The 13,363-nt window shown below is 57.9% G+C and overlaps 1 protein-coding gene across 2 annotated transcripts; it reads right to left on the bottom strand.

Annotated features, from left to right (window-relative positions):
* Positions 1 to 1,892: 1,892 nt before the first annotated feature.
* Positions 1,893 to 13,027, bottom strand: SUN2 (Sad1 and UNC84 domain containing 2). Of its 2 annotated transcripts, none has more exons than XM_026072577.1 (17): positions 12,856 to 13,027; positions 11,837 to 12,009; positions 11,570 to 11,704; positions 11,320 to 11,415; positions 10,589 to 10,682; positions 10,259 to 10,404; positions 9,776 to 9,912; positions 9,193 to 9,417; positions 8,988 to 9,065; positions 8,352 to 8,395; positions 7,637 to 7,802; positions 7,225 to 7,452; positions 5,435 to 5,519; positions 4,992 to 5,107; positions 3,906 to 4,073; positions 3,320 to 3,412; positions 1,893 to 2,964 (listed from the first exon to the last, which is right to left on the bottom strand). In XM_026072577.1, exons 1-17 carry the CDS (start codon positions 12,981 to 12,983, stop codon positions 2,857 to 2,859), a joined length of 2,220 nt encoding a protein of 739 aa, XP_025928362.1. In that variant the 5' UTR covers positions 12,984 to 13,027; the 3' UTR covers positions 1,893 to 2,856. The 2 variants fall into 2 exon arrangements, with proteins under 2 accessions (XP_025928362.1, XP_025928363.1); XM_026072578.1 differs by having other exon boundaries at positions 10,259 to 10,332.
* Between the last annotated feature and the right edge of the window lie 336 nt (positions 13,028 to 13,363).

The following is a 13,363-nucleotide window of genomic DNA, read 5'->3' as shown; positions in this document are numbered from 1 at the left end:
GTCTAAGGGATAATTTTGGAAGTGGGACCATGCCCTGCCCTTCCACCTGACATGCACATTGGTTTGCTTTCTTGGAACGAGAAGACCCATTCAGAAAAGCAGTGCTGCCACCTCTCTCAGCCCCTCAGGCTAGCAGTAAAAGCATGCAGGACTCAATGCACCTGGCTGACAAAAATCAGGGCATGCTGATGGGAGAAACCTCCTCAGCTCTTTCCCCTCCACCATGTCCCTTTGCCCCACTGTTTCAAGCAGAAAGACCAGAGCAGGAACCAATTCCTCCTGCTTCCCACCAGTGCTTGCATTGCCTGGGGAAGATGATGCCAGCAACAAACAGGGCTGAAATAATAAATACAAGTCCTTAAGCTTTTCTTTCAACTAAAGACAATCAAATAGGGGTGTTATAAACACTATCCAAGAACGTAAGCTGAACTAAGGACCACACACGCTGCGTGCGGCCAGGAGGTGGAGTGGCCAGATGGCTGTGGCACACATTAATGCAGGGAAGGCCCCTGTGGCTGAAAGTGAGACCCCTTCCTCTCTAGTCTGCTGCACCTCCCCACATTGAACCACAGGCAGGGGCAGGATTTAGGTGCCTGCTTCAGACAAGGCCTCCCCATTCTGTGCCAGCCCTGACCTCTGCTTGGGGAGCTGGGCCAATGCCCAGCAGCAGGTTGGGCAAGGAGAAAGCAGGAGGGAGAGCAAGTCCTCCCAGGAGGAAGGGGGTCAGCCCACACCAGCCTTCTGCCAGCAGGAGCTGGTGGGAGGCAGCTCTGAGCGATGCAAGTGAGGGGGGACCCCGCTGCCCCCCAACAGTTAACAGCCTGCAGGTGCAAGCATACTCCTGAGAGGGGCAAGAAGAAGCATTACATGCCCCAGGCTCCCCCTGCCTCTACCCCAGACACACAGGCCCTTTGCAGAGCTGTGGCCTCAACAAGCCAAGCACCTCTACCACGAGCGGCTCAGCACCAACTGCTGCCCCACAGGTGAGCAGGCTGGCATAGGGCATGCTGCCTCTCCATGCCCTCCTTGGCCCCAAGGCCTTGCGCAGTCTCCTCCGCACTACTTCCTCGTGAGCCAGTGTCACCACACTTCAAAAAGCTACGTACTACCAGTTGGGTGTTTACTGTTCCATTCCCCTCAGGCCATGTGCAGTGATTGCACTCTACAGGGGGGTGCAATCCCTGGCAGGYGGTCTTCTCTCTCTGCCCCATCTCCCAGTCATCAGCCTGGATACGTCTGGAGAAAGCCATACAGAGCACAGGGACGGCAGGTCCCGCTCCCTATGTACAGTTGCCTATATACAGATGCATCTATGGACAAGTGGTCACAGACACAAGCTGCCCGTGCACCTCGCGGGTTACAACCTTGGAGGGCGTCCTCCAAAGTAAGGAAGGCAGGAGCGACCCCAGCACCCTGCCGGCGAGCTCTGCCGGGCACCTCTTCTCCAAGGACGCTGGGGCAGACGCTGCAGCTGATGGCATCTTGCCCAGCAGCAGTCCGCGACGGACATTGTCTTCCCAAACCCAGCTATCAAGCACTTCGGCTCAAGGCCCAAGTTTTAAACAGCTCTGCTCATCCTATTCTAGTTTATCTTACTGTGTGCACTATTCTCACACTAAGTAAAGCTCTAGCCCTCTCTGAATCTAAGCCACTCGCCTGAGCGGTACCACATAACAGAACGTTCTCCGGTTAAGTAGAAATTGCATGGAAAAAAGATTTTTTTCCTTTGTTATTACAAAAAAAAAAAAAAAAAAAAAAAAAAAAAAAAAAAATTTTTTTTTATTTTAAAAAAAAAAAAAAAAAAAAAAAAAAAAAAAAAAAAAAAAAAAGCCCCGACACCCTAACCTCAAACCAGCCCTCCCCCCTTAGAAAAAACAGAACAAACCCAAAAGGGGAAGCAAATGACGGGAGTTTTCAATAGCATCATCGCGCTTAACAGCTGGGAGCCAAACGGACCGGTGGGACACGTGCCCCCACGCACACCAGCACACGAGCGATACAGGACTCCTGTTGCTTTTGGCCGCCAGCCTCGTGCATCGCGGAGGCCCAGCAACACCTGCCAGCAGCAGGAGGCACAACACGTCTCCGAAAACACAGCCGGGGGTCTGGCATGGATGGATCGCAGTGCTGGGGCTGGCTTCACAACCCACAGGTTCTTCACTTTTCCCTCCCCCAAATCTTTAGTTTTATAATAATACTTCATTAATACTGCCTTATTTCCCCTCTGCCGATCCGGTTTTAAAGGCCTTGGGCTCTTCAGTGACCCAACGCCGAGGCAGAAAAAACACCCCAAGCAGAAGGGAGGCGACAGCAACGCGAGACTTGTTGGTTGTGCCATGCTCCCCACCTCTTCCGACGGCCCCAAGCCAGTCACCGAGGCCCCGTACACGGTAATGTGCCCAAGCCCGCATGAAGCGGAATACAAAATTACATACACCTTCCAAAAGCCATGGGAAGGTTACACGCACCATCAGAAAGGAGGTGGGGAAAAAGGGGACATGTGGACTGCACAGACTCAGTAAAAAATTAGCTTAAAAAGTTGAAGTGTCCGATACGTGCTGAAAATAACCCGGGCCATGCTAGGACCCACATAGGATGCTCTTGTCTTACCACCCCATCCGCTGAAGACTACAGTCCTCTCCCCTAAATACAAATTCTTCCCCTCTGCAAGCGGCAGCACAGAAAAGCTGAAGGGGAACAAGTTCTCCAGGGTGGCTGCTTGCGCCTCCCAGGATTTTTATGTGAGAAGTGGCAAAAATAGACAAATTCTCTCTCGTTCTCCTCCCAGGCAGCATCCTCCCTGCGCCATCGTCCCACGCTGCCTGTGCAGAACCCAGGGCGGCTGGTCGGGGGGGATCAGTGCGCTGGCTCCCCGTGCACACGGAAGCGGTAGATGCAGGTATACTCGGGGTGACCCCAATTGCTCAATATCCGGAGCTCCACCAGCTGGAACATGTCTTCACCCTTAGCAAGAGGGGAGAGCGGAGATATCTCATGGCAGGAAGGGAAACATGCATCTGAGCCCTTGAGATAGGGGCGAAYGTCTCTCAAACTTGGGGTGCAACAGTCACTGCCAGGAATGCGAGCTGGCCAGGAACCCATGTACAGGAGCAAAGCTTGCAACATCCCCTCCCAGAATGACAGGAGCCTGAACAGCGATTTTCCACGGGCGAATCTTCCAAGGACCAATCAGCCATGTTTCGGATGGCTTCATGCCCCTCAAATGCTCCAACCTGGCATCCACCAACACCATTGCCCAGTTTTCTCCTCTGGGGGCTCAGCCTGGCTGGAGAGCTCCTGCACCACTCCCACACCTTACCTTGAAGTAAAACGTTTGGATGGGATCGCCATCATGGTTGTACGTGAACTGCCCGAGGAGAGCGCCCTCCTCTTCTCCTTCCTCTTTCAAACCCTAAGGGGAGCAAGCAAAAAGGGGAAGGGAGGCAGGAAGGGAGAACGTGAGGTGATCAGAGAGTCTGGGGCAGAAGTGGGAGATGGAGACACAAGTGCGCTTAGATACCACACCTGCTTTTCCAAGCCAAAACACACAAACAGGAACAGGGACCAGTGGGGAGGGGTGGGGGAAAGACCAAGAGTTATATCTACTCACTTCCCTCTCCCTGCAAGTACTCCCCAGAACCCCTTGCACCCCAAAATCTTTCCCTGAGCCTTGCGCTTCCCCCTCTCTCTCCTTCCCCAAGTGTTGCTTACTTATCCTTGCCAGGATAAAATCCACCCCCTCCTAGAGCACTCCACAGCCAGGTACGGAGCTCACTTCTCACCCAATTTCTGCAGCATCATCCCCTCTCCTTGTCTCCCATCCTCAAACACATCAACTTCTTGCAATCCCCTGCAGAGTCCCCAAGTTTCCACCTTTTCCCTTGGGTCCAGACAGGGATACTCACGTAGACAGTGAAGTCCTTGGGAGCACTGGGGATGGTCCCCTGGGGCGAGAGGGCTTTCGGGATGTGCTCCAACGTCACGGCTGTGGGACGGATGGGGCTGGAGAGGCGGATGACAGCAAACCCCTGGGATCCACGAAACGCCCAGCAGTTCCCAGGGTTGACGTCTGGCTACGCACATGGGAATAAGACACCAGCTCTTAGGCATCAGCAGGAAGGTTACTACCATTAACACTTTTTTTCCCCCACTGTTATCTAGGCTGCCTCACCCTGGAGCATTTTACAGGCTCTGTATGGACATATTTATAGCCTACAAGATGCAGACACCTCTAGAAAGAGGCACAGCAGCTATTAACTGCACGATAGAATGTGAGGGGTTATGCTGCTCCAAAGCAACTTTCTAAGCTGCTGTAAAGGAAGTCCCCTTTATTCACAGCATGCAGGGAAGGACGAGGGCCAGGCCGGCCCTCGGCTAGCGAATGCCCTCTGCGCCCACCTCAAGGTGAGACAGTCCCAGGCGGGAACCCGGTAGCCGCAGAGAAGGGCRATTCAAGGCCTGCCGCTTGCTTTTTACACCTGCATGCTCAGTACCTGCCACGGGGGAAACAGCCCTACCTGCCAGCTTAAGTAGTGCTCCAGCCTTACACAGCAATCATCACTTTTGGAAGGCTGCAGCATTGCAYGCTGCCGCCCCAGGCGAGCTTGAGCAAACACCATGACACGGGCAGCCTGATTGCAAACTGCCCCGTGTGTGAGATCAGCACATATAACCACTGCAATAAAACACTGTAAAAACTGCACAGGAACCTGTGCACCCAGTTCTCTCTTTCCAGTCCTCCCTCTGCTTTCCTGGGGACAGCAGGAGTTATTCTCCTCCACATGATGTGTGGAAAACAGGCACCTCCCAAGATGCCAGCGCAGTGAAAGGTGAGGAAGAGGGGTACGAGTGGCCCTGGGGAGGGGGACAGAGAGAGCAGGYGACTCGGGAAGGAAAGGAGGAGAGGGCCTTATGAGCTCACTCAAGTGACGGAACAGCCCAAATCCCACAGGGGCGGTGGAGGCCCTTGCCCTGCTCCCTAAGGTGCTCACCTGCAGGATGACCCGCGGGGACTGCGAGTGGTACCACAGGGGGATCCCGAACAAGCTCAGCAGCGCTGTCTTGGTCTCATAGGTTTCCGAGCAGCGGGTGTTAATGACGCTGGCCCCTGGCACGGAAAGGGAAAGGCAGGAGGTGAGGCTGCAGCCGCCAGCCACGCGACACTGGGCATGTTGTGTGTGCCGGCACTGCAGGAGGGAAGCTGGGACAGCGTTTCCCAGGTATAGCTCATAATACAAGAGCCAAAAAGCTTCCTACAGCCTGGCCAAGCTCATCCCCATCACACTGCACTAAATACACCAGCTCCCTGATGTGTTTCAGACCAGCACTCTCCTCCCCGCGAGTCTCAGTGCTTGGCCATGCTGTGGGTCACCGAGAGACACCCGCAGAAACACTGCCACGGCCCTCTTGAGAGGGCGAGAGCCCCCCTGCCTACCTGCCGACTCCAACGCGTAATCCACCATCCCCACGCGATCCTCGCTGTAGCGCTTCAGGGCCTGGTTCACAATGAGATGCACTTGCTGCAAGAGGAGCAGAGGACACAAGAGGGCTGAAGGGCTGGCAAGGGCACCCTGTCCTCCCTGTGCCCCCAACCTGATGCATCCAGGGCCAGATGCGCACCCGGGCACACACACCACGGGCATTTGTTTTCCCCCGGGGCAAAGACCTTTTCACAAAGCAACCAGGACCGCACGAGGTCAAAAAGGTCACTGTATCCCAGGAAAGAGCTTCTGCTTTCCCCAGATACACAAACAAGAAATAGATATATCCTTCAGGAACTGAATCCAAGAGATGGGATCCAGCATCACAGTTTGGGGTCTAAACTTTATAGCATGCGTGAGGCCTGCGTGGACTGTGGGAGAGTATCTGCTGTTAATCCCCCTTTATGCCTCTCTCCATTGTCCTCCGCAGAGAATTGCCAACAAATCTTTTCAGAACAGACTCATTTTTTTCCTGTGGTATCATTCAATTAAAATGCTTTGCCCCCCAAAAATCACTCTGCATCACTGCAAAGAATGGCGGTAAGTGAGGCGCCACAGGGCTGTTTGCAAGCATCTCATCCCGGCCATGGAAACCTTGCTGGGCACCTGCCTGGCTTTTGGGTGAATGACACACGAGCAGGAACACGCCAGGCCTAGCGTCCTCACTCCTCTTTCTTTCCCCACATCTCCCTGGTGCAAGCACTAATGACCTGAGCACCAGACTCAGGTTTTCAGACAGCTAGAGGCTTGCATGTGTGCTGATACTGCCACCTCCACCCCTTCTCAGGGTAGGAGAGCAGGCTGGGCAGCTGCACAGACACAGCCAAGAGCAAGCTGGCAGCAGAGCAGAGAAGGGAGAAATGTCACATCCCATGGGAGTGCTCTTTCCTCATGGGATCTGCCAGCACAAGCAGAGGCAGACCCTGGCTGCCTCTTCTTCCTCTCCCCTCCTCACCCTCACTACCTTCAAGGCACAGGCTCAAACTCACAGAACAACCCAGCAGCCACCACTTCAGAGCTGCCTTCTCTTTAGGGGAAGATGCACAATCTTGTCTAGAGGGCTTCCCAGACCAGCCTTCTCCATTAAAAAGTTGTGTCTTTAGGGAGGAGGGTGTTTGGGCATTATTAAGAAAGCACTTTTACTAAAACCTAGAGCATGTCCTGCCAGGCTCTGTCAGATACATGCTGAGACAAGCTCCCTGCCACAAGAAATCAGTCTAAAGAGGCAAGAAAAAGAGATGTTCATGGGGGTCAGGGGAGGGAATCATGTCCAATGAGCAGTGGAGGGACACAGCAGGGGCACAAACTCTTCCTGCAAGGCCATGGTTTTACAGAGCTGGGAGTCTGCCCCAGTCCCAGCAACATCTTAACCCCAGCCACCCCCACTGGAAGCTTTTGATACTGGAGAACTTGCTCACACTAAGACACAAAAGCAAGCACACATCTTTGGCAACTGGACACCAACCTCCAGCCAAGGTTTTGACAGCAAGGAAGACAGCAAAGGGCAAGAGGAAGACACATTTAATTTGCCAGCCCTAATCCCATCTTCACATAGCACATCCCAGCTTACTCCAACACCCATCTGTACACCCAGGAGTGGTGTCCCAGTCATAAGGGCTGTCCCCACGGCTCCACTATCTGCCCAGGCATGTGTGCCAGCCCCCCTCACACACATGAAATGGGGCACGGCCCCTTCAGTGCCCACAGGTGCTGCCATGTCCCTGAGGCCCAGGCAAATACTCACGTCCTCCGTCACTCCCACCATTCCCCCTTGCTGCAGGGCCACTCCAATGCCAGCCTGGGCATCCCGTGTTGATAGCCTCCGGTCCTCCAAGACTTTGGCAAGGATCTTGCGCTCCAGTGCCTGGAGCTCAGCTTGCAAATCTTCCCGCTGGAGGAAGAGGCTGGCTGCCCCATCCCACCGGGGCTGCGACAAGAATTGGCTGACCCAGGCTGGGAACTGCGCTTCCACCTGAAAGCAGCAAGGTGAGAGCTCAGCCCCCAGGCAGAGATGCCTCATCTCGCAGCACGGGCTTTGCAGGGGCCCTGGTACCTATCTGCAAGGGGGCTGGTTCCCCTGGGAACACTGGTTCTAAAAACCCAGGCAGCCCCGAGATGGGACAGACCAGACCCGCTGCAAAGGATCAGGGACTCACGTCAGTCCGCACTCCCTTGATCTGCTCCAGCATCACTTCCATGTGCTTCCCCATCACCTCCTGGTCCGATTTCAGGAGTGCCAGCTCCCTCTTCAGGCCCGCCAGCTCCCGCTCCAGTTTGTCCATCTCCTGTTGGAAGCTCCCCCTCAGGCCCTCCTGCGTGGAGCTGCACCACCGCCAAAAAGASAGAAAACACAACAAAAGCATTAGGGCCAGCTGGGCAGCGCGGCAGGCGAGATCCTGGCACAGTCCCTTCAGAGAGCCACCGGCACTGATGGGGATTTGCAGCCTGGCTGCCAGCAATGGACGATCCCAGCTCCCCTCCGCACACCAGGAGGGGCCTTTTCCCCCACCAGCTACAGCTCCCAGCCTCGGGACTGCTCCTACCTGCGCTCCCCTGCACCCCGGCCTCTGCGCCGTGACTCCAGGTGAAGTCTTTGCCACCATCACTCACTGCGATCTCCCTTGCGGCAGCGCTGCTAGCCAGGGCACTTTCTCTCTTGCTGACCTCACCACATGTTCCTTCCTCCTTTTCCCTTAACATTGCGCCTTTCAACCTCTCTTACCTCCCTCAAGCCAGAGCTGGAAACCCTCCCTAAGCTCTGCAATGGCAATTTCGCCCTACTATCTGTTTGCCCCTAATACAAGATGCAAATCTCTGTAGGGGAGGACAAGTCGTGGTGAGAAGCAGCTCTGCCCAGATGGCCAACAGTACCTCTGCCACTCTGAATTCAGCTCGAACAAGCGGGCCTCCATCTCCTGCCAAAACAGTCACAAGGGAAACAAAACCACAAGGGTGAGATCTGCAATGAGCACGTGAAGTTAAGCAAAATCACGTCAGGACACAGGAATTACAGAGCTGCACCAAAACCAGCCCATTCCCTGTCCTTCATGGCAGCCAGGGCTGCTTCCTGCAGGTACACAGAGCTGCTCTGCTAGGAGACCCAGCAGGACGAGGGAACCGAAACGGCCCCATGGCTGCTGGGATACCCCAATGACCTTGCTCCTTCTGGTGTCTTGGCACCCCTCTTCCCTTCCCAGGCACAGATGCGGCGTGCGCTGCCCTGCTTCCCAGCAGCTGTGCTGCAGGGAATGCCGCTCGGCTCCCATGGACACTTGACATTAAAAGCCTGGTTCAGACCTTCCTCAGCTGGGGCGCGAATGCAGCTCCCCATGGTGTTTCCCATCCCCGCCACCCCGCTCCTGGGCAGAGACAACCCCGGCAGCAGATTCCCACCGACACTGCGAGTCTGGCTGCCGGCACCCGGAGTGGGTGCATCCTGCTTCCAAGATATGGTTGGTCCCCTCCGTCCCTCCCCAAGTTTTTGGGAGCAAGGTTTCAGCTGTTTACCTGAGAGGCTTGAGTGATCTTCCCCAGGCGCCCGTTTAAATCCATTTGCAGCTGGGCTCGGAGGGCGCCCAGCTCGTCCTGCAGGGTGCGGAGGAGACGTGAGAGCCCGGCCACGCGCAATCCCCTCGCCTGGGCCCCGCAGCCGCCCGCCAGCACGGGGCGGGTGGCGAGTGCAGCCGGCCGGGACGGTCCCCATGCCCCTCACCTGGACATGCGCGGCCATGTCATTGCGGACGTGCTCCTTCAGCTCCTCTTCCCGGTGGCTCACCAGCCCCTCCAGCAGCGTGAGGACGTCCCCCTGCTTCAGCTCACCCCCCGCCGCCACGGCCCCCCTCTGCAGCTCCCACCGCGATGCCTCAGCCTCCAGCACCTTGAAGCGTTTCTCCAGGGCTTGAAACCGCGCCAGGAGCTGGTGCTCCCTGCTCTGCCCCTGCAACGGCAAAGGGAAGCATGGTCCGACAAAAGTCTCCCCCACACAGCACCAACCCCTGGGGTCCTGCCTGCTCCAGAGGGACCAGCACATCCCCTGGCAAAGGAGCATGAGACCTGCCAGTCCCAAAGGATGGTTTTCATTCATCTGCTGCTTCCCAGGAGAGGGCAGATGCTCTCCCTCATCCTGGCCAGGGATGCCCAGAGAGCCGAGGGGGCTGACACGGCCATAGCGGAGGCCGGACCGTGCAGTCCCAGGTGTTCCCACGCAGCACCCACCCCGCCAGGGCTCGCAGGCACTGGGGGAGCCCTGCGCCAGGGCCGCCCCAGCAGCTGCGCAGCTGCTCCCCAGCCCTTACCTGATCAAAGGCGGTCAGATCCCGAGCCGCGGGCACATCAGCTCCCCCAGAGGCAGAGGATGAAACTTTTGCAGATCCCCACAAAAACGCAGGGAAGCTGAGTGTTGACAGTCCATATGGGTAGAAATACCAAGCCCCTGGCAATGCAGAGAGATGAGCTGGTTAAAGTGGTGGGTCCAGAACAGGCCATAGCAGGGTTCAGACTAGCAGTCCACCACCACCAAGGTTCATCAGGTGGCCTCTGGGGCAGGGGTGACAAGGCGCCAGGAGCAAGGTACCAGGAGCACTGAGCTGGCGGCCCTCTGTTCCCGTGCACCCTCCCTCCCCATGTGCCGGGGTTTGGGCTCTGCCATTCACATGGCAGCAGGATGACAGCTCTCCTGAGCCCCCCAGCACGACTGCGCTGTCCTGCCACTTGGGGCGGGACAGAAGGGCTTTTGCAGGGCAGAGAAAACAGACAGCCTCAAACCCCGGCTGACTTACCGTAAGCGACTGCAGCAAGGAGCAAGAGGAGCAGCAGCAGCAGCAGCAGGAACTTCTTCAGACCCGAATAGCGTCTGGAGATCCGAGAAGAAAGAGGAGCCTGTATTACTGCAGCTGCCTTCTCCCATCTGTGGCCTTCCTTTGGACTGGAGCCAGAAATGGGGGATCGGTAGGGGGAGCTCCACAAAAAAAACCCCAGCCTGGCTTCGGTGGCAAACGCCAATCCCAGCCCTCAGAGCGTGCCAGGGGTCTGTGGGTCCCCCCCGCCTCCCTGGGGTCCCATCACCCGCTAACCTGCTCCCCCCAGGCTGGCATCACCGCCACACTCACCTCCTCGAGGTGACGCCATCCAGCAAGGGAACCATGCCAGTGAAGCGGTGCCACGCGGCTCTGACCCACGAGAGCAACCACCCCAGGAACTGGACTGCAAAGAGAGAGAGAGAGAGATCAGCCCTCAGATGGGATCCCAGCAGGGACATCCCCTTTGACCTCCAGGCTGCTCCTGCTCTCCCCAGCAGCGCTCCCGAGGGGAGGAGAGGGCAGGAGGACAACCCGCTTTGGCGGTGCCGACTACAGCCTCATTGCTGCTCTGGCAGCAGGGCGACCCCTCTTGCACTCCATCTCGGTCTTGCAAAGAGCAGAAGACACCAAATGCTTTAAGTATGTCCGGTCAGCTTAGATACAAGCACGCGCAATGACCATACAGCGCTCTGCCCTCTCCCTCCAGTAACTCACGTGGAGGGGACGACATAGTTCAGTTCCCCCATCCACACCCCGTCATTCGGCTCTGCTAACAACCCTTACGCTCGCCCAGCGGCTGCACTTGCACTTTTACCATCACCTCCCTCACACAGGCACAGATCCCTCCAACAGCATTCAAAACCCTTCCACTGATGCACGTACCTTTCTCTAAACTTCTGTTTCTTTTGTTAGTGACATTTAAGGGGGGGAAAAAAACCCTCCACCTGAGCAGGGAAGACTGCACGTGGTCATGTGGGGAGGGCAGATGCCCACAAGGAAGCAAGCTGCCGTGAGAAACCACCCCCGGGCCCCACACTCACCCGGAGAGGTGACCACGTGCCAGAGGAAGGAGCCGACCCTGGAGGCTGCACTCCTGAGCCCCGACCCAGAGCTGCTCTGGCCTGAACAAAAGTGACCTGCAGGGAGAGGAGGACGAGAGGGAGTAAGTCACCAAGCGGGGTTCACAGCCTTGGGTTTCACCAAGGGATTCTGGTGAAAGCTGGTCTCAGCTGGAAGATGGCTCCTGCCAGCTTTCTCCCTGTCACTGCAGAGGGGCTGGCGCATCCCTACCGGCATAGTCATCTTCCGAGGAGTAGCCGGACGAAGAGGCATAGGTGTCGTACGTCTTGCTTTCCACCAGCCCGTTGATTTTACTGGACTCTGTATCCCCTGTGCCTCTTCTTCTCCTCATTGAGAGCTCCCCACCTGCCCCAAAAACAGGGAGCCGCTCTGAGAAACCAGCACTGCTGAGCTCCCCAAAAGGTGACGGCCTGGCTGGCACTGCGCCCGCCGGCTGAGGGGCTGCCCAGGCTGGCCGCTGCGGGAGGAGCCGCTCACCCCAGTAACTGCTGCTGTCCAGGCCGTCGTCAAACCCTGAGCTGCCCAGGGCAGAGAGCCCTCTGTTGCCCCCCAGGTAGGACTCGCTCATCATTGACTCGCTGTAATAGGTGGTCTGGGTGCTGGGGCCAGGAGAGAGGCGCTTCATGCTGCTCGATTTCCTCCTGACCGTCCTGCCAGGGGCAAGGAGGCAAGAAAAGACTTGTGGGCCTTGTGCRACGCAGCTGGGAACGCGCGTGCGTGTTTATGGGGCATGTGGCACCAGCGGGGGAGGAACGGAGGATTTGCCATGATTTCTTGGCAGGTGCCATTTTGGCCCGGGCCCTGCCCTGCCGCCCCGTACAGGGCCTGCCACCCTCTCCTGCCACACAGGATGGCAGTGGGCAATCTCTGCTACCCGTCTTTGCAAGACACACTCCTCCCACGCGCCCTGCAGCCCCGCAGCCAATCCCCGGCGCTGGCCTGCCTTGGTGCGGAGAGCACCYGGTGGCCTGCTCTGCTCGTCTCCGCTTCCTCTGTCGCCGCTGCGGTTTTCCGGAGAGGTGCCTGCGCCAAGCGCTTGCAGCACACCTACCTCCCGCAGCAAAACGCAGAGGCCCGGCTGCTTTTGCAGCAGCGATGCAAGCAAGGTGCACCGCGGTTTCCCCTCCCCGCTGAGCCCACAGCGGCTTCCTGCAGCGGTGCAGGAAGGAAATGCAGGAGGACGTGCAAGGGGTAGAAAGAGCCGGGCTTTCGCCGGGGTGGAAGCCGGCGCACAAACGGCCCCGGATTACTGAGTGCCGGCCACCAGATGGCCAGGCGAGGGAGAAGCTGCCTGCAGCACCCACGGCGAGCTCTCCTTTATGCAAGCAGCAGACCCAGCTCCCACCCGATGGGGAGAAGTGCAGGCAGCCCGTCCTCTCCGGCGGCGCCGGATCAAGACCCTCTGTACCCAGGGAAGGGGCATTCCCCAATGGCAAATGTCCCCCCCCACACACACACACACACCCCCCACCAACCCCCTCCCCGCCCCCACTGACCTGCTGGCACTCTCCTTGAAGGGGGCCTGCTGGCCCCCCAGCAGGGAGCTGCTGCTGCTGCTGGCTGCGGCGTCGTCATCACCCTGGTAATAGCGCGCGGTGACCAGGCGCTGGCTGCGGCGCGACATGGCGGCCGAGGGGGCGGCGGGGTGTCACCGTCTCACCACCGCGCCTGGGAGGGACGGAGAAAGAGCAAAGAGCGTCAGCGGCGGTGGCGGGGAGGCCCTTATAGGGTTATACACCCCCCTTCTCCCCCGCAGCCCACCCATGCTGCCCCAGCACGCGCCTAAACCGCTGCTGTGCCGGGTGGGCACCCAGCAAGGGAGAAATGCCCCCGCGACCCTTTGCATGGGGCACCCCACGCCTCCTGTGGACACTCGGCTGGGGGGGGGGGCTGCCCCCGGGCGCCTCCTGGCATGGCATGACCTGGCCAGACCCCCATGCACAGCCTGCCCCCCCCAACCGCAGCCTACCCAGCCCCCCATGCCTGCCCCACACATCCACCCCC

Source organism: Apteryx rowi, unplaced genomic scaffold (genome assembly GCF_003343035.1).
Source record: "Apteryx rowi isolate R43461 unplaced genomic scaffold, aptRow1 scaffold_343, whole genome shotgun sequence".
NCBI lineage: Eukaryota > Metazoa > Chordata > Aves > Apterygiformes > Apterygidae > Apteryx > Apteryx rowi.
The sequence above is the reverse complement of the archived record's forward strand: the minus strand, read 5'-3'. Positions and strand labels throughout refer to the sequence as shown.

Bases quoted from the DNA above. Each gene is read 5' to 3' on its own strand.
- SUN2 (XM_026072577.1), bottom strand. From the start codon at position 12,983: ATGTCGCGCCGCAGCCAGCGCCTGGTCACCGCGCGCTATTACCAGGGT. The intron at 12,010-12,855 runs GTCAGTGGGGGC...TGCCCCTGGCAG, and splicing joins TTCAAGGAGAGTGCCAGCAG to GACGGTCAGGAGGAAATCGA. The intron at 7,453-7,636 runs GTGAGTCCCTGA...TGCTGCTTTCAG, and splicing joins TCAAGGGAGTGCGGACTGAC to GTGGAAGCGCAGTTCCCAGC.